The following is a 21,697-nucleotide window of genomic DNA, read 5'->3' as shown; positions in this document are numbered from 1 at the left end:
CTTCATTTTTGACAGAATTTTACTACGTATGATTGGATTCAACAGCCCATTGACATTATATGAGATGAATTTCACTGTGCCAACAGTCATATAAATCAATCTGCCTATGTATCATTGATATTATCAAAACAAAAACTAACAAGTCTACTGCCTGAACATTCCCGAACAAAAAAGCACACATGAAAAGAAGATAAAACAAGTGTGGCTCCAAGGTTGCGGTCTCTTGGAAATGACCCTGAACTAAGCTAAAGAGAACCTTTAGCTGTGGGGGAAATCCTCTGCTACCTGTAGGGTGAGGGCCCCCAAAGCAGTCTCTGTCCATCATCTGGAAATGGAACATTATATTCCTCCCTTGTGTATATATTCTCATTTGGATGAGGGAGAAGGATAGATGTACCAATAATACAGTTCACACTGATCCAGTTTAATACAGTCTAAATCTGATTCTGTCCAGCTCTCCCGCTTATTCAGAACTTATAATTTTCCACCCATTTAAATCAGAGTTTATGATTTTTCTCCTATGAGGGTGGGACTTATCTCCTGAAGGCACGCAGTTTCTCTCTGATATTTTTCTCTCGCTCCTCCCCCGTCTCCCTCTGTCCGTGACCTCCCACCATGTCCCACGCAGTGCGGGACAGCTGCTCGGCCAGGCTCTCTCTCGGTGTGACCACAGAGACGGGCAGTCTTCTGTCCTTCATGTCTTTGGTCGCTTCCGCCGCTGTCTGGTACAGTCTCGTCTCGTCCTCGTAGAATACTCGTAGTTTAGCAGGAAACGGGGTCTGGAAGCAGATATTTTTCTGCTTTAATACTCGCTTTGCCTCGGAGTAATCTTTACGCATCTGTAGAACTGCTGGGGCGTAATCCTGATCAAAATATATCTGTCTCCCGTTCAAAAACACCTTCTTTTTCCCCATGCCCTCCGCAGAATGTCCTCTTTAGTTGTGTAGCGGAGAAACTTGATTATTATTGACCGCGGTTTGTCCATATCTCCAGAGGGTCTCGGGGCAAGCGCCCGGTGGGCTCTCTCAATGCCAAGCTCCGTGGTGGCGGGGACCTCCAGGGTCTCTCGTAATATCTTCTAAACATACTCCACCATCGACGGCCCCTCGGCTCCCTCGGGTACATTATACAGCCGTATATTCTCCCGTCGGGATCTTCCTTCGTGTTCGAGCAATTTATCTTCTTGCTGATTCATCACCTTTATCACCTTGTTTAGAATTTGTTCAATATTTTGAACACGGTCTTCCACATTTTCAGTTCACATCTCCACCTCCGCTATTTTAGCACTGACGTTGGTGAGTTCAGATTTGATTTCATCCAGCTGCTGTCTCACGTCTTTACGAAAGTTCTGTATCTCTTCCAAAACTTTTGCTAAGCTAGCCACATGTGACTCGGCGTTAGCTTGTTCATCGCGTACCTGTGCAGGGGAGCTGCTCGCTGTATTTTGTCCATTGTCAGACTCTGCAGCTGAGTTTTTCTTTTGTCCGTCCTTTTTCCCCATCTTCGCCTCGTCGACACTTTCTGGTATTTGTCGAAAATGTCCTATTTGGCTATGATATGAGGTGAGATTAATAATTTGTTGTGGAGAGGTTACTTTAGGCTGCCATTCGGTGTGGTGACGTCACCGGAACCTCGGTTTTGTAACATTTCTGAGCATAAATTGGAACCCAAATAGGGAGAATGACAAAGATACAGGATGTGGGTAAAACAAAGTCTTTAATGATGGCAAAGGTTCACGCATAGAGTGTCAGTTTGGTTGTTGAACAGCGTCTGTGAGGGCTATGCCAAATCCAAAGACGATAGAACAGGCAAGATAATTCAGCACATGATGTAGCAGTCCAAACCTATCAGAGGTATCCAAAAAGGGGCGAGGCTAAGTAAGAACACAGGTAACCATCAGAGCTAAACTGGTCATATGCTGGGCAAACTAGAAGTGAGTGAACCATATTCACACAATCTGGACCAGGGAAATGACAAAAGTGATCTTAATTAGATGAAGAAGACACACTAGAAGCAAATTGGAAACAATCACCGTTTGCACAAGTAAAATTGGGCTTCTTTTGTATTTCTCAACAGTTTAGAGTGTCGCCCAGCTCGAGAGATAAATGAGATGAATTGTAGTCCCTTGTTAGTTGTTGTTGTTTTTGCTTGTGGGAAACTGTGTTGAAATCAGTTATTCTGACACTACATACCTTGAGGTGGTATCAGTATCAAAGCCACTGTTTGGGGTCTAATCCATTAGAAATGCATTTATCAGTTGTGAGGCACAGACGGGGCTGGAGCTCAGCCTGCCTCTGAGGAGGAGCATAGCCCAGATGTTTGGCACAGTGACGAGCTGCCTGGCCTCCAGCAGGGGCTGCACTCTGGGATACTGGTATTACTTCTCCTGTTTGTCCCAACAAATCTTCTACAGTATTTAAAGGTGGAACAGAGACTTTAGCTTTCTGTGCTCTTGTCACTCTCTTTTTCTCATGGCCTCTCTGCCTCCTTGGAGACGCACACTATCAGGGCCGGCCCAAGCCTTTATGGGGCCTTAAGCAGAATTTCATTTGGGGGCCCCCCTACCATCACCTCAGCACCAGATGCCTCATTATTCCATAGGCTACACTGTTATGTGTGTAAAGTACCCACAATCATTAGCATTATTTGTAATTATCTTACATCATACAGGTGTCATTCTTGTTTTTAACCTTAAAGGGGTAGCAAACTCATAAATGTTTTTAATTAACTTCTACATACAGATACAATCAATCATGACATATTAATCAATAAACTTGAACAGTATGGGATTAGGGGGTTGGTGTTGCACTGGGTGAGAAGCTACTTAAGTAACAGAAAACAGTTTGTGAAGTTGGGGGAATATACATCATCATGCTTGGACAATGCTTGTGGCGTCCCACAGGGGTCAGTATTGGGTCCAAAACTGTTTCTAATTTATATAAATGATATTGTCAATGTTTCCAAAATATTAAAATTAGTATTATTTGCAGATGACACAAGCATTTTTTGTTCAGGGGGGGATTTGCAGGAGTTACTGAGGAGGATCAGTATAGAAATGGGAAAATTGAAAATATGGTTTGACAGAAACAAATTATCATTAAACTTAAGTAAAACAAAATACATGTTATTTGGCTATTGTAATACAGACATACAGGTTCAGTTACAAGTCGAGGGGGTAGATATTGAAAGGGTACATGAAAATAAGTTTCTGGGGGTGATAATAGATGATAAGATAAACTGGAAGACTCATATAAAACATATACAAAGTAAACTGTCAAGAAGCATTTCAGTTCTAAACAAAGCGAAACATATTCTGGACCACAACTCACTCCGCATTCTTTACTGCTCACTGGTTTTACCATATGTACAGTACTGTGCAGAGGTATGGGGTAATACTTATAAAGGTACAACACAATCACTATCAGTAATGCAGAAAAGAGCTATAAGAATTATTCATAATACTGGCTATAGAGATCATACAAATCCACTATTTTTACAATCCAAATTCTTAAAATTCACAGACTTGGTTCATTTTCAAACAGTACAAATTGTGTATAAAGCAATAAACAATTTACTTCCAGCAAATATTAAAAATATGTTTTTTAACAGATCAGGGGATTACAGTCTGAGGGGGAAATTTAATTTAAAGCATATCCAAATACTGATACATAATCAGTGGGCACGAACAACATTAAAAGGTTTCTGTATTTCTGTCTGTGGGGTGAGGATGTGGAACAGATTGGGAGTGGGGCTCAAGCAATGTCCAAGCATGAACCAGTTCAAACAGCGGTACAAAAATATGTTTTTTTCTAGGTATAGGGAGGAGGAAGGGTAATGAGGGTTAGGGTGTTTTTGTTTTTTGCTTCGGCTTGTAAATATATAGTATTTTGTATGTAAGTAGGTATGTGTAGGTGTATAGGAATCTATGTGTATATGTGGCAAAGAGTATTACTGGTTGTGGGGAAGAAGGGGTAGGGATAAATAAGCTGATGCTTCACCCTACCCCTTTTCAGACATGTTGGGTACACAGTAGGAACTTTTTTGTTGTTGTCTTTACTGATCTATCTTGTAATTGTTGTTGTATCAAATGTTCGAAATAAACAGTTTTCATTCATTCATTCATTCAGAGTGATGTATAAGTATGGCTCATTAATTTAACTATTTGAAAGTAACATCAGCAGGCAGGAGACTGCATTTATAGTAAACACGTTAAATAGTTTAATTTCTTTCAGATGTGCAATGGTGTGTAAAATGTTCAATATCCAAATACAAAATAGAATCAAATGACATTCACAGTATCTTACAGAAAGATAAAGTTGTAATCAAAATTAAATACTTAAATAATAAATAGAATACTTAATCTCCAAAATGAACATAGAAATCCACAACATAACAGCAATGTGTGTGCATAGCAATGCACAAACATTGCACTGGGGGCTATTGCTTTAACTTTGGCCTGCAAACCATTGAGAGCTGAGCTACTTTTCCCCACCTTTTTCACCAAATTAATCTGAGGAGTTGATCTGCCCTGCTGTTTAACTCTAAGTTTTTCTTCGTAAGGAAGACTATCAAATGGCTTCGTCAAAATCCGGTCCACAACATTCAAATTGTCTACCATTATGTGCAGCTTGCTACCTAGTTAGCTCGCTAGCTGGGACTGGCGGGAGGCTAGTGTGAAGTGTATCCGCCTGTGAGTGCTTTGTGACGGTGGAGGAGCTCAGCAGCACCCGCTGCTCGGTAGGGACAGAAACTGCGATAGAAGTCAGAAAGAGTGATAGAAGTCAGTCTCCAAACACAAGCAGCCACAAAAAAAACCCACCAGAAATAGAAGCTCGATTTGTCGCTAGTCGTTTTTAACAAAGAAAATGCCGCTAAGAGGATTAGGAAAGTCTCTGGTTCAACTCAGAACAGAATGAAAATGCTCCCACGGATGTTTACACCAAAAGATCGCTGATTCGCTCATTTCGCTGTCAATCAAAAAGGGATTCAGCCTCAGACAGATCATCTAATCATCATGCAGAAGCTGAGTATCTGGGCCAGCCGAAGCCAGCCCACTGCCCCATAGACCCCCAGACACGCTGAGCGTCCGATGGGCGGGACAAAGCCCAGCATTTATCCAATGACTCGTCTCGTTTCGCTGCATGCTTTGTGTTGCTATTGAAGTCTGTGGACACTCAGCGTCCACACTGTTTAAAGCACTGTGAAGCTGCGGGTTTGAGTGAGAGGAAAGCCGCGTCGTTACCAGTGATAAGAAGCTGAACAAAAGTTGAGCGCGTTGTAGCGCATATTTAGTCAATGACGTACACACAACAGTATATATTTGATCACTTATTTTTTGACATTTTAGGGGAAGCTGAGCTTCCCTTGCAGTCTTAGAGCAATCGCCTTTGACTTTAAGACACCTAAAGCACTTTACACTAAATGAAATGTTTAGTGTAAAGTGCTTTACACTAAAGTGTAAAGCATGTTTTTGTTCACAAATAATGACAACAAAAATTGTAATATTGCACATACAAACCTATCTTTGTCTTGTTGTTTTTTCTCGTCTTCCAACTTCTTTTTTCTTTTCTCCGCTCCAGAGGGATAATTTATTTTCTGAGACATGACTTGGTTCATTCCTCACGATTAGTCATTAGTCAGGTGGTCCATTAGTCATCGACCACCTGACCCAAGGTGCATCTAACGGTGGCAGCAGCCAACCTAGTATTGGTATTTTGTCAAAATGAATTTATTTTTTTCGGGTGTAATACAATTTCGTTTAAATTATTCAATATTATTTTAATTACATGTATATATTTACTTTTTTATCACAACGTCTCGGTGCTCTCGGGGCCCCCTGGTGGCGTGGAGGCCCTAAGCGACCGCGTAGTTGGCGTATGCCTTGGGCCGGCTCTGCACACTATGGACATCCACTTCAGTCTAACAGTGTTTCATACTGAGCTAATGTACTGTGTACTTTTAAGATTGATATGGCAATTCAGAATGTTAATGTAAGAGTGTATTTATGAATACCGGAAAGCAAGATGCATTATTGTGCATTCGTTCACTTGTATTTCAGTTGTGATGTTTTAAACTGTTCTTGATAAACTCCATGCATATTCTCCCAAGCCAATAATAATAAAATGTCCAAGACTGCATTTAATGTCCAGAAACTGAAGCAATAAAACCACTATGAAGTTACAGAAAACAGAAAAAGGATAGTAGTGCAAGAGTCTTAGGAATTTAAAGAAAAGGAAATTTTGCAGAACAAGCTGAAATTTTCAGGATCGGTCCAGAAAAATGCATTAAATCACATACTAAAAGTTACACTGATGTTAGAGAGGTTAAGTCGGTGAGTTTAACGGTAGCCAGTGGGTGCTGTGCAGTGATCCAGAAGATGTTCTAGACATGCTGTCTGTTTGGTTTTAGCCTCCTCCTTCTTCTAAGGGGAGGTGATGGTCTAGTGGTTAAGCGTTGGGCTTGAGACCAGAGGATCCTCGGTTCAAATCCCAGCCTGACCAGAAAATCACTAAGGGCCCTTGGGCAAGGTCCTTAATCCCTAGTTGCTCCCTGTGTGTAGTAAGAACCTTGTATGGCAGCAGCCTCACATTGGGGTGAATGTGAGGTATTGATGTGCTTTGAGCGTCTGATGCAGATCGGAAAGCGCTATATAAATGCAGTCCATTTACCATTTCTAATGCAGGTTGTACATGATTCATTTCACTTCACGGGGAGGTGATGATCAAGAGGCTAAGTGGTGGGCTTGTGACAAGAGGTCTAAATCTCTGTCCGACCAGAAAAATCACCAAGAGCCCTTGGGCAAGGTCCGTAATCTCCAGATTGCTCCTGGTGTACAGCTGCACACCTTACATGGTAGCACCCTGACATTGGTGTGTGTGAATGGGTGAATGTGAAGCATCACTGTAAAGTGCTATGGCCATAAAAGCTCTATCTTGTAATTTCTACCACAGTTCTTTTTGTAATTTACTGTCCCTCCCAAGAACCAAACCATTATATTTCTCATTTGGAGTTTATTAAAGGTCACGTTAGAATCCAGGCCAGTGTCCATCTTGTGAATGGCACCTAAAATGAGTCATACAACACTTTTTATACCATATGGACATTACAGTGGGTGTGGTTTAGTCTCACATTTCTAGTGTTACTGGCTCTCACCAACAGGGGGAGATCTCCCTGTGTCTGACACTTGCACATATGATGGAAGAGAAACTTAACTCTTATTATTTAGACTTTAAACCAGGTTTCAAAAACTTCAAACATATAACAAAGGCAAATACTTGATCACTAACATAAAATAAGGAATTAGCACAGCTATTATCTAACAATCTAAATGCAGTCCATATGCCATTTCAGTCCTATGGGGGTATATTGTAAATCCAACAAATTGTTAAGTGATAATGTCCACTCAGTTCCTTTATTTCTAGTGAATGTGTCTGCAGTAAAAGTACTTTCTTGAAGTAGACCATTTGGGATCATTCATATAAGAGGAGATCATAGCCAAAGGTGTTCCCCTTGCACTCGTACGGATGGGACTGAGTGTCATTTGTAGTTAAATTATGCTTTTATATTGAGTCTAATTCACTTAAGCTTCACACATTGTAACATTATGGTGTTGTGGTTGCTTTGTGTGAAATGTTCAAATATAGTATTTCTGTGGATAGTTTTGTGTTGTTGTGTTCTCTTGCTACTATGCCTTAATTCTCCGGTGCCAACAAACCAAACGTCTACTATTGCTGTTAATGTTTCCCTGCACAGGCTGTGAAAACAGTTCTCTTTCATAATAATCAGCACACAAGCCCCCAGACAAAAGTTTTATGCATCATTTCACCTGCACCAAACAGAGCATTTCTGTTTTGTTTTTTGTTGTTGTGTTGTTGTTGTTGTTTTTTAACCCTCCAAGACCAAGTTTGGCCTGAGAGGTACCGTTACACCCTGCAGTGTCTGTCTGTGTGATTGTCTTATGTGTTTTGGTTTGTCCACTGGCATTAATGCTCTGATGTCTGTATAAAAAAAACATAAAAATAAGTCAATCACGCAATGCACTGCAAATCAGTCATGTTTAAATATTGTTGGATTAATTGGGATGTTCAAGGTTTACTCAGGTTGTGGGACCAATGCATAATTACTGTAGATGAATGCAGCCACAATATTCTATTTTACCTTAATATTCAAACAGCAGGATTTATATAAGATGATAATATTGGCATAGAATTCTGATAAGTATCTTGTTATATTATATCTCTCAGCCGCATGGGGTGTGCAGCCACTACACTCTGAGTGCTGGTCGCAAGGCCAGATAAATGAGTAGGGTTGCTTCAGGAAAGGCATCCAGCATAAAAAAGCCACAGCAACCATGCAGGCCACAAATCGAATTTCCATACTAGATCGGTCAAGACCCAGGTTAACAATGACCACCACCGGTGCTGTTGTCCAACAGGGTGCTGGAGAAATTGGGCTACTGCTGAGGGAAGAAGAAGAAAAGGAGGAGAACATGTCCAGAGCCAGAGAGAGGGGAGGAAAGTCAGAGGGGTGGCAGGTGGTGAGAGTCGGGACTTTGAATGTTGGCAGTATGACTGGGAAAGGGAGAGTTTGCTGATATGATGAAGAGGAGAAAGGTAGACATATTGTGTGTACAAGATGCTAAGCAGAAGGGAAGTAAGGCTAGGAGCATCAGATGTGGGTTCAAGTTGTGTCATGGTGTGGCTGGGAGCATAAATGGTGTTGAGGTCATTTTAAAGAAAGAGTATATTAAGAGTGTGTTGGAGGTGAAGTGAGTGTCTGACAGGGTAAAGTTGGAAATTGAAGGGGTGATGATGAATGTCATCAGTGCATATGCCCAGTAGGTTGTGAGATGGAGAAAGAAGATCCACTATCCAGATCAGATCCAGATCAAACTTTGTCAGGCAATAGTAAGTGCCAGTCTGCACCTTACTTTCAAATATGAGAGTGACTGGGGCACGTTTGATTAAGATATAATGTAAAATTAGGGAATACTGTTGTGTCTGATGATTTGCGGCCATTCATGCTGGATTTCATGGTTGCAAATTGAGATATTTGGGACTGTAATCCAGCATGAACATCCACAAATCATCAGATACAACAGGGTTATTCCCATTCGAATCCAATTCCATCGTTTGCACAGTTTATTTTTCAGTAATTCTGTCAGTGAATCATTGTGAAAAGGTGTGGTTGACTCATCAAAGCTTACTGTCGCAACAGTGTCTTCATGCCAAACTGGAAATTCTGTGAGAGTTCTCCATCTCATTAGTTGCATTGAGTTAAATCCACAGTAAATCCATTAATCAATCCAGTTAAATCCATTTAATCCACGCATTTTGGCATCATCGTCACTGCACTAGTTTCTGTTGCTCTCAACTGACAGTGCCATTGCCGACAGCTGCACAGCAATGCAGTCAGGGCATGGAGTGAAAATGTGAGACGGTTGAATATTTTGCCACCGTCTACTCGATATTTTATGGTCTGAAATCTCGCATGATTAACCAATCAGATTCACTGAAAAAATGTAACTGGATTAGCATATACATTAAATGGGGATTTCAATGTTTAATTCAATATATTATATTTAGGGTTGGGTATGGAGAACTGGTTCTTTATGAGAATTGTTAAGAAATGATTAGATCCACTGACATCAATAGCCTTTTTGCTTAATAATTCCCTTATCGGTCCTTCAGAGTGGCCGTTGTTTTTGAGGGTGTTTGATCTGGAAAATGATCATTTCTTTACATTGATTCCAGACCCTGCAGCGGTTCTTCAATCAGGCACTTCTGCGGGGACTCTGAAGCTTGAAGCAGTGAAGTGCTCTGACCCGCTGCTTTGTTGGTTCTCTGGTTTGATGCTTTTCATTAGCAGCAAGTCCGCTTCTTAACCCTTCTCAAAGTCATTTGAAGATGTCAATCACTGATGAGTCACTTTTGTGCAGATTAAAGTCACGAACTGGGACTCTTGTCTTGTTGCAGGCAAGAAATGAGAATCGTCTTCCATTCCATTCACACAGCTCCAAATGCTGCGCCGCTCTGTGCCGAGTCAAGTGAGAGTCAGGCCGGAATTGTCAGGACTGGTGGCGGCTTGACACAAGACACAGGAGGAGACCAATCCAGACCCACAGGCATGGTTGGCTTTGATTGATAAAAAGCTTTATCTGAAGACCAGGCATAGGGTTCGGTACACAGGTAGTCAAACGTACAGGCAGAGGTATCAGACATGGTGCAGGCTGGGTTAAAGTCCAGAAACAAGCAAAGATCATACAAACGGCATTGAGGAGTAATACAGGCAAAACAGAGGCAGAGTAAAAAAAAACAGGCTGAGTACAGGGCAATGGCGAGGCAGATTTCGGAGTTCACAAGCAAGATCAAAACACTGAAGAGCAAACAGGACAAGAACAAGAGGCGAGAAAGTTAACAGTCAACTGTGATGGTTTTAATAAGGAGAAAACTAATCAGGGTGATGTAAAGCAGGTGTGTGGAAGGTTCTGGAAAGAGGCGTGGTTTAGTGAACAAAGAAGAGGGAAGAAAGGCAAGAGAATGCGGGAGGGGGAAAAAAGCAGTGCAAAGCAAGAGAAGTGAGTGACAGAAACATGACGTGTTAAAATAATGTGAGCAAAAAAAAAGCTGCAAACCTTAGAACTAACGTGACAAGTCAAAAAGGGAAAAACGAGAAAACTAATGGTTATAACTAAAACTAGAACGGAACTGTTACTGACTGGTACAGAAAAGTGAATACAATAAACATGGCAAAACAATTGGTTAAGTAAGGATTAAATAACGAGAAGCCGCAATTTTCCAGGGTTCCAGGCTGTTCACAAACAAACAAACAAACAGGGGCAAAAACGTAACCATCCGTCCAACTTCATTGGCGGAGGGTAATAAGTAAGGATTAAACAATAAGAAGCCGTGCATTATACGGTTTGAATGCACGACGCGGAGTCTAAAACACCACGATGCGAAGCGGGGTGGTGTTTCGTGGTCAAACCGTATAATGCACGGCTTCGAGTTGTTTAATCTGCTTATACCATGGTCCCACACAGTGAGCTAACACACAAATATTTATTTAAGTTAACAGAACTTGATAAAAATGCGTAAGTATTTGGGACTATTTTATGCCCGTCTCAAGATATTTTCATCCTTGGCAACCGTACTCTTCTTCTTTCCCGTCTTCAATCTTGTCCAGTTCGTCCGATGTTAAATCTTTACACCGTTGCTTTTGCTGTTCTTCTCGTTTGCTCTCCTCCTCTTCCCATTCCTCAAACGTTTTATTTTGGCCAAAAATATTAAAATTCACTTGGAAATCCATGTTTTATCATGTTTCTGTCATTCACCTGTCAAAACACAGCTGATCTGCGCCAACTGATTTGCGCATTGCTATGGTGATGACCAGAGCAGAGTGATTATAACAGTGACTTAACTCGCCGAACTACGTGTGCGTATACACGAAAATAATGCACGCCCGTTAGACATGGAATTCTCACTGACCATGGTATAAACAGAGAATAAGTGATGAACAGAAAACAAAACCGGTGACTACTGAATAATGCAATAAATGACAAATGGAACATAATATGATGAGCAACACTGAAGATTAATAATAACAAAAACATGTGATTAAGCATAATACAACAAATGTGATTAACAGAACAAAACTAAGACTAACGTACCTTAAAGGACCATGAGTGAACAAATACAATAACCAACTATAGAATAAATAAATGCAAAACAAAATGATAAGATAAAGAATGAAACCGGTGACTAAATAGTAACCAAAGCAATGCAATAAACAGAACCAAACTGAGACTAACATGATAAAGTATACACATATGAAAACAAAAACCAGAAAACCATAGAGGAAATTAAGCTGAGAGTCCAGACCTAAAGCCCGAGCAGTGGCTGAGCATGACAGGAATTAATCATTTCAAAGTGAATCACTGTTTGAAATCAAATGACATCTCTTTCCAAATGTTGTAATACAAACACTAAATTACAACAGACTAAAATGTTTTTTTCCTCCCAAAATGAGACATCCTGCGTTCTTCATGAATTACATTGATGTTGAATTGCAGCACAGCCCTTTGCACACTCTAAAACATTGCAGCCTCATTTAGTTATGTCCACTTGCTACCTCTCTTTAACATAAAGAGCTCTTACAAGTTTTGGATGTTGAACTCAACTTTACAACTCAACTCAACTTGTAAACTTGAGTTCAACATCCAAAACTTGTAAGAGGTCCTTATGTTAAAGAGAGGTAGCAAGTGGACATAACTAAACAAAGCTGCAATGTTTTAGACTAGTCCCTTAATGCCTGAATTTATATAGCTGTATATGAAAAAATGTTTTGTGTGTGTTTTTGCCTTTAAGTAGATGGTAAATAATGTTGAGATTATTAATTATACTTTTGCACAAAAAATAAATAGTAATTTTGGTATTTTGGTAATAATTTATGTTATAATGTTATAATAATAATAATGGTATGTTGCAAATTTGCGACAACAGGCATACTGGTCAATTTGGTATGTTGCATATTTGAGTCAAATATTGTAGCATATATGCGACAACAGGCGTTAAGGGGCTAGAGTGTAAGGGCTCAGCTCAGAGGTATGAAGTGACATTCATGCCATTAATGTCTGAAAGGAAACGCTTTTGACAAAATCTACAGATTTTGTTTTATATCCAGAGATCAAGGATCCACCATGTAGAGTTCATTTATGTCCAGAGATCAAGGATCCAGTGACCAATTTCATATTTATTTACTTTAAGACTCAATAAAATGTTGTTGACATAGAAAACCTGTAAAGCCTACTTTTAGTACACAGAAAATTCACAGGAGGTATCGATAAGGGAATCAATAAGGAATCGGATGGATAAGCGGAATTGGTAATGGCATCAATAGCAATAACATTTTATCAATACCCATCCCTATTTATATTACATTTAAATGTGCTATTGCATGCCGCGACCACAGCGGGCTCATACTGCCGGGGACGGTGTTTAGCTAAACATGGTGGAGTTTCATTTGGTGGCGGACGCCAATTTGAAGGAGCTAATTGTTGTTGCTAATTGAGCAGCGCAGTCTCGTTTGAGGGCAGGCGCTAAAGGGGTAAGATATGGTGCATATGATGTGATCTCTCTACTTCTGGGAACAGAAACACTGCACTTTCTCTGAGTTTTTGGGCAAACTACATGCAAACAAAGTGAAAATGCAAAGAATAAGTGACGATGCGGTGGAAAGTGAACGTGTTGTGGTTTGTTTATGACCCAGAGCTCAAATGTGTCTAGGTGGTTGTGCAGATGAAAGAACCAGCTCCTCTGGTTAGCTGTGTAGGCCAACACTTACACGACCTCTCCCATTTGCCTCGTCTTCCCTTCTCCACTGGGAATCGAAAAAAACTGCACTTTTCGCAACTGCTTCGGTGACTGCAGCCAAAAACAAAACAGTCAGCCCCTGATTGTGCAAGTTCTCCTACTTAGGAAGATGAGAGAGGTCTGTAATTTTCAACATAGGTACACTTCAACTGTGAGAGACAAAATGAGAAAAAAAAAAAATCCAGAAAATCACATTGTAGGTTTTTTAAGAATTTATTTGTAAATCATGGTGGAAAATAAGTATTTGGTCACCCACAAACAAGCAAGATTTCTGGCTCTCACAGACCTGTAACTTCTTCTTTAAGAAGCTCTTCTGTCCTCCACCTGTTATCTGTATTAATGGCACCTGTTGGAACTCATTATCTGTATAAAAGACACCTGACCACAGCCTCAAACAGTCAGACTCCAAACTCAACCATGGCCAAGACCAAAGCTGTTGAAGGACACCAGGAAGAAAATTGTAGATGTGCACCAGGATGGGAAGAGTGAATCTACAGTTGTCAAGCAGGTTGGTGTGAATAAATCAACTGTGGGAGCAATTGTAAGAAAATGGAAGACATACAAAACCATTGATAATCTCCCTTGATCTGGGGGAGGTGTCATCCAGTGGGGGTCAAAATGATCATGAGAATGGTGAACAAAAATCCCAGAACTACATGGAGGGACCTGATGAATGACCTGCAGAGAGCTGGGACCAAAGTAACAAAGGCTACACACTATGCAGAGAGGGACTCAAATCCTGCAGTGCCAGGCGTGTCCCCCAGCTTAAGGCAGTACATGTCCAGGCCCGTCTGAAGTTTGCCAGAGAGCATATGGATGATCCAGAAGAGGATTGGGGAACATCATGTGGTCAGATGAAATCAAAACAGAATTTTTTGGTAAAAACTCAACTAGTCATGTTTGGAGAAAGAAGAATGCTGAGTTACATTCCAAGAACACCATACCTACTGTGAAGCATGGGGGTGGAAACATCATGCTTTGGGGCTGTTTTTCTGCAAAGGGGACAGGACGACTGATCCGTGTTAAGGGAAGAATGAACATGGCCATGTGTCGTGAGATTTTAAGCCAAAAGTCCTTCCATCAGTGAGAGCATTGAAGATGCAACGTGGCTGGGTCTTCCAGCATGACAATGATCCCAAACACACCGCTCAGGCAACAAAGGAGTGGCTCTGTAAAAAGCATTTCAAGGTCCTGGAGTGGCCAAGCCAGTCTACAGACCTCAACCCCATAGAAAATTTGTGGAGGGAGTTGAAAGTCCATGTTGTCCAGTGACAGTCCCAAAACATCACTGCTCTCGAGGAGATCTGCATGGAGGAATGGGCCAAAATACCAGCTAGAGTGTGTGCAAACCTGGCGAAGACTTGCAGGAAAAGTTTGACCTCTGTCATTGCCAACAAAGATTATGTTACAAAGTATTGAGTTGAATTTTTGTTATTGACCATATCCTTATTTTCCACCATAATTTACAAATAAATTCTTTAAAAATCCTACAGTGTGATTTCCTGGATTTTTTTTTCTCATTTTGTCTCTCATAGTTGAAGTGTACTTATGTTGAAAATTACAGACTTCTCTCATCTTTTTAAGTAGGAGAACTTGCACAATCAGGGACTGACTAAATACAGTACTTTTTGGCCACACTGTATTTGCAAGAGCGAAAGGGAATGTTTACAAGAAAGAAGAGAGTCTAGCTATATTATATGCCTTAGGGACGGTGGCGCTAACAAAAAGACAAAAGGTGTTGAAGATGCTGTGACTTTCTTTTGGAATGACGAGGATAGACAGGATAGGAATGAACATATCAGTGGGACAGCACAGATAATATGGTTTGGAGGGAGGTGAGATTGAGATGGTTTGGGCATGTGCAGAGGATGCACCCAGGGTACTTGAGAAGGATGCTGAGGATGGAGCCATTAGCCAGGAGGAGAGTTGGGAGGCCAAAGAGGAGGTTTATGGATGTGTTGAAAGAGGACATGCAGGTCGTTGGTGAGAAAGAGGAAGATGCAGAGGACAGGGTGAGATGGAAACAACTGACTTGCTGTGGTGACCCCTAACATGAGCAGCTGAAGAAGTGGTGGTGATGTATTCACTTTTGTGTTCTTTAACAATTTACATGAAGCGTGGAGGAAGGGTGGAGCAGGGGAACCCAGTAAATTTTGGTGTGTCTCGATCAAGGGGCGGATACATTTAAATGAGTGCTTTTGATTATCACACAGATAACCTAAAAAATATTGAAAGATTTTCATTAAAATTGGTGTAGGGGCGGGGCTTGAGCTGAAGAATAGGATCAGGAAATTTAGGTAAAAATGAAATATTAACCAATTAAATTGATGACTGTCTTCAAATTAGAAAAAAAAAAAAAAATCATACCTTTGGGTTGGGAGTGGATTCAGGGCAAGTTGCACCTTGGCAGATTATGTACTCTGTAGCTTCTGTGGTTTTTGCCCTCCAGGCTGTAGGAGGATTATCACTGCCTTTGCCATCTGTCTGTTTGTATGTCTGATGCTTGCTTTTTGGCAGACGTGTTGACCAATCAGCTCAAAAGTTTTAGGCTGTATTTGGTCTAGGTTAGCATCGAGGATTTTTGATTTTGGAGGTATTTGCAGTGATCAACTTAAACAGTCTAATGAAGAAAAGAATGGGGAAGGCAAACACACCTAATGCAACAGAATAAACGTAATGTGGGAACAGCAGAAAGACATACAGGACATGGATGATGCGATGGGAGACCAGATCACAACACATGGAAGTTAGACAGATGCACTGACGATACTGATGCCAGCACACAGGTGAGAGTGGTCCAATAAAGACAGCATGAAAACCAGGAACTGTTATGTGACTAACAACAGACAGCACAAGGCAAGTCTGTGATTACAGAGACAGCGCATGCATGAAAACACACCTATACATGTAACTGAAAGACAACGACAAAGACAACATGGAGAACAGCGACGGGTCTGTGACCCGCAATAGTTACAGCCACAAATACACAAGAACAGACGTAGTGAGTGTTACTCGACATACATGATTGCAATCAAATGTAGTGTGTATGGTAGGTAAACTGAATCCTATTCATTTTGAGATCAGAAGCTTAAAGGTCAAGGTCACTGAAAGTATTTTTTGACCTCATATTTTCTTGTGAGTACAATAACCTCTGCTGTACATACCGTGGTGTTTCAGACGCTCTGTTTTGTAGACTCATGCCACAAATGAGACTAAAAATCAGATTGATTTTGGGATGAGACTATCAAAATGTAGTCATTATGAGTGTTTCCTTTTTAAGAGTTCAGATGCAAAACCCAGTCATTTTTTTTTTTAATGGAGAAAAATGCAGTTGAAAATGGAGCTTTAAAGGAAATCATATTTGGAAATGCACAGACCATCAATAAAATGAAAACAGTTTCTCTCTCTCTCTCTCTCTTTCTCTCTCTCTCTCCTCACAGAATAAGTTGCTTTGCATGGTATTTTATGTATATTTTTATGGTTCTCATAGTACATCTACTTGCTTGAATTATGAGCAGCGTGTTTCCAATTAATGGATTTTAGCATTGCGTGGACTTAACATTGACAAATTGGATCCCTTTCAGGAGCAGACATGGTTTTGGTTTCACTTATTCACCCATTATACATTCATGGTATGGTTACTCACTCTAGCATCTTACATTATACTGTTTTGGTGCAGTACTTCACAGATTCTTGTATACATCTGATTTGCTCACAAGGGTTGACTTTGGAGCATTATATTGTGCAGATTTATCTCAACAGGATTGTCCCTGATGTATTTTTATGTTTGTTATAACCCTGTGGTCTCCTCTCTTATGCAGTTGTCGATGCAAGATTAGTATTCCAATATTAGTGAAGGTGATGACCAATTATGCAGTTGTCGATGCAAGATTAGTATTCCAATATTAGTGAAGGTGATGACCAATTTTATGAGTCCTGGAGCTGCATAAAAACCGTATTATTACATCCGTCAAGGATGTAATAAAATCATCAGTGTTTATTTATTTATTTGTCTTTTAGCAAGATTACGTCAAAACTACTGCACGGATTTTGACAAAATTTTCAACACAGATAGATATTAGGCCATGGAAGACTCCTCTAAATTTTGAAGGTGATCCAGATCTGGATCTGGATTCTGGATCAAGATTTCCCTTTATTTTAGGCTTTGAAGGATTACATCAAAACTACTTCACGGATTCCCACTGAATTTGCATCACAGATAGATATTAGGCCATGGAAGACTCCACTGAATTTTGGAGGTGATCCGAATCTGGGTTCTGGATCAGGATTTCAATTTGTATGCTTCACTTTGACAGATTTTGAGAATTATATCAAAACTGCTTATCGGATTTTCACCAAATTTTCACCACACATTGGTGTTAGGACTTGGAAGACTCCATTAAATTTTGGAGGTGATCTGGATCCAGACACGGATTCTGGATCAGTATTTTACTTTGTAAACTGTTAAGGATTACATCAAAACTGCTTCACGGATACGACATCAGCTTTCAGCTTGTGAATTAAGTATCACATTGTAACATCTTGATCATTTTGGAGTTGGTGCAAACAAATATTGGACTTGTTTATTCATTGTTTATATTGTTTGCTATCATTGATCTGCAAGCTGTACATTCATGAACTGCACTGGCGTGGATCTGGGTGAATAAAATAGACTTGCTTCATATTTTAAGCCTGATATAAGTGAATTTGTGTATAATGCACTCTTAAAACATGCACTGCGGCTCTGTTTTCAACTCCACAGTAGTGTTGACCAGCTGCTCCCTCCACTGGCACTGTGCAGATGAAACATTACATGTGAGCTGATTTGGCTGATTCTGATCAGGATCCCTAGATTTAATCAGAATGTCAGACATCTGGTATAAATCATTAACTGACACCTTTCAAAGTGCAAAGAGATTCCACAACAGATCCATTCTCTGTTCTTTTTCAGTATGGCGCTCGTATATTGCGCAGGGAAGTGTGGGTATGTGATGTGACTATAGGCAGAACAATGTGCCATGTAAATAACATGCCAGCATTCAGTAACCCATGAGGACATCTGGTCTGACTTGTTCTTACAGAATATTTTACTTAAATGTCCCATTGTTAAACAGAACTATCAAAATGATGTGACAATCAAAAGTAGTAAATGTTGGCTGTATGATATGCTAATGAACCAGTACAGGCGCCAACAGTCATCGTAATGCAGTTGTGGAACTTGGAGATTATCCATTGATCTAAGCCGATGATTAGACATCTTTGGTACTAGGTCTCTGGTTTGGTTAAACCTTGGGTACTGTGATGATTGTGTCAAGTGAATAGTTACTGAACAGGGAGATTCTGATGAAGAGTATCACCTGTGTTGTGAGAGAACATTAGCTATGACATTTTGGCCGTGCAATGCCTTTTTCTGGGCATGATCCAGCGGTCAATGATCCTCAATGTTGACGATGCCAGCAAATAGAAAAGGCCAAAAGGAAGCCCACATTTCACCTGACTATTGCAGAAAGATTATTACCTTTAAGAGGTTGGGATGGATTGGTTGCCTGCGTGGGTAGTTACCGTCCCATACCCAAGGCAGTTTTGTAGTGTGGTGGATGCAATGAGGTGTAGCCCACCGGATGACACCAGCCCTAACTTGACCTGAACTTTGTCATCTCTGTTGAAGACGAGAATGTGTAAAAATGATGCAAACTCAATTTAAAACATTTTCTGTTGATGCGAATTAAATTATTCCTTTATCGGGTGTTCAGGACTAACACACCTTTACCACTTAGATTGTCTTTTAGCAAGATTACGTCAAAACTACTGCACGGATTTTGACAAAATTTTCAACACAGATAGATATTAGGCCATGGAAGACTCCTTTAAATTTTGAAGGTGATCCAGATCTGGATCTGGATTCTGGATCAAGATTTCCCTTTATTTTAGGCTTTGAAGGATTACGTCAAAACTACTTCACGGATTCCCACTGAATTTGCATCACAGATAGATATTAGGCCATGGAGGACATCAGAAATCTCGGATTGCTCTTGTTATTATTATTATTATTGTCACTACTACTACTACTACTACAAACTACAGTTCTTATTTCTTGGCATACAAGATTTGGTAGGTAATTGTTAGTATGTTCTGTTATTTCTTGTGATATGAACAACATAGTACTATTACAGTATATCATTTACGTCAGAGGCTGTTTCAATAAATTGCAGTGATATTTCTCCCTGGTTTGTTTGTCAGAGTCGTTTCTGAATCATACATTCATCTCAATCAATCTTTTAAAATTAAACATATATTCCTTCAATTTTACAGTACGACCTTTGCAATTCATTAATGACAAATCTTGTCAAAGAGTTGGCATTTGCAAACTTTTCATTTCATCCTTTTTTGCTCTCCTAGTATATACTTGGATCATGACTCTTTTCTTAGATCTATGTGTCACAGCATTTTCGGTCATTCCCTGGCTGAGACTGTTTATATTTCCTCAGTTTGTGCCAGATTGTTTATTCTTTTTGACCTCAGCTGTCACACTAACACAATCTGTTCTTGTCGCCAGGTTGTTCACAAGATTGACACACTTACTGGTGATCTACAGCTGGAGGAGGACAGATTGACAGATAGCTCTAAGACAGACACGCTCAACTCCAGTTCCAGTTCCACCACCACCACAACCACCGCCTCCAGCCTTGAGAAAATGAAGCTGTTCCCTGATGACTGCATCTTCAAACCACCTGCCCTTATCACCCCAACATCTCTCAGCCCTCTTCCAGTCTTGACTGTGCTAAAGAAACCCCACCCACCTCTACCGCCTCCCCGACATACACCTTTAAAAGCCGAGGATCATAACACTAAGAATCTGCCTCATCCGACATTAGTGTTGTCAGGGAATTTATCCAAGGCTAACGGGTCTCTAATGAGGAATGGTGGTATTTTCCCAGTAAAATCAAACAGGGAGTTGTTTTTTTCTTCACCATGTATCATTGATGACAGTGGAATCAATGAGTCAGGGTTTGTTCCTACACTGCCCAGGCCTATGCCCCTTCTTCGGCACGAAAAGAACAAATGTCCTAAGGCTCCAAGCAGGGAACCTCGTGAGCGGGTCCGTTTCAGTGAGAAGGTCCAGTACCACGGCTACTGCCCAGACTGTGACCTCCAGTATGATGTACATGACACAGAACTACCTTTACAGGCTGAGCTAAATGAGTTACGACTCAGCCCTGTGCATTGCTGCTCTTCATCCTCCCTTCCTCCTCCATCTCTTCCTCAAGAACTCATCCTAGAAAATGGTGGCCTCTGTCTCAGCCACAGCTTCCCACCAACAGCAAGCACTACTCCACCTTGCGTGCCTCCTCACCCGCCTTCCCTCAAGCCTCAGAAAACAATCTTGCGCAAATCAACCACCACTACGGTTTGACGTTGAACTGCCGATTTTGTCTAAGTCAAACATTGTTGAATCATTCATAGTGTTTTCTACTTTATGAGTGCTTTCTACGCCAACTGAATTTTGGATTATCCAGTGGAAGGGCTGGGAAAAGGGAAGGAAAAGAATGGAGAAAGTGCGTGAAATCAGAACGTAGTCATCACTACAGGTGGCATGATGTACACGTCAAAGGATGGAGAAGAATTGGTGAGTCTCTGTGTATGCACTATATGAATGTGTTTGTCAGAAAGGCAATAGAGGAATGAGCTATGACGTGTGCACTAATGTGTGCTTCTCTTTATGCAGTGGTGGGCACAGTTCTGCTAATCTGCTAGCTGCTAATTAGCAACGGTAACTTTTCATTAGCGAATTAGCTTTTCAGCTAACTTTGAAAACCATTAATTTTATTGACATTTTATTGATAAATATTCCAATTTCAGAGAACAGTAGTTATCAGTAACATTTGTGATTGTGCACCAGTTAGTTTATTTGATTTTAATTTTTGGATTTATATAAAGTCATCATCTTACTGGAGTGCTTTCCTACTGTGGTGGTTAGCACCACGGCATGCAGTGTTAGCATGTTAGCCTCTCCCAGCATTGTAGCATTGATTCACATTTACTATCCCAATGCAGCAGTCCTGTTTTTCCAGAAAGATACAATAAGCTCTAGGAGTTCCATTTTGTTAACCCATGATCTTGCATCCACGATGAAAGGACTTGCAATAAAGTTTTGTGCAGGCCTTTCTGTAACATTAATCAGCATTAGTATTGGCAACCTCATCTTTGCTTCCTCTCTGTCGGGTTGACTGAACATCTAGGCTACTTGGATCTGGCACATTGTCGCCATTTTGGAGTTGGTGCAAACAAATATTGGACTTGTTTATTCATTGTTTATATTGTTTGCT

The 21,697-nt window shown here is 40.5% G+C and overlaps 1 protein-coding gene across 1 annotated transcript in view; it reads left to right on the top strand.

Annotated features, from left to right (window-relative positions):
• prr16 (proline rich 16) overlaps window positions 1-20,907 on the top strand; it is a 39,134-nt gene extending 18,227 nt beyond the window's left edge. Inside the window, exon 2 of the mRNA XM_034170627.1 lies at window positions 19,927-20,907. Coding sequence (XP_034026518.1) covers window positions 19,927-20,784 — 858 coding nt within the window. The 3' untranslated portion in view covers window positions 20,785-20,907. The remainder of the gene's footprint in view (window positions 1-19,926) is intronic.
• Window positions 20,908-21,697: the final 790 nt, after the last annotated feature.

The sequence above is a fragment of the Thalassophryne amazonica genome, chromosome 5 (genome assembly GCF_902500255.1).
Source record: "Thalassophryne amazonica chromosome 5, fThaAma1.1, whole genome shotgun sequence".
In the NCBI taxonomy this organism is placed as follows: domain Eukaryota; kingdom Metazoa; phylum Chordata; class Actinopteri; order Batrachoidiformes; family Batrachoididae; genus Thalassophryne; species Thalassophryne amazonica.
This window is presented reverse-complemented; position numbering and strand designations above follow the sequence as displayed.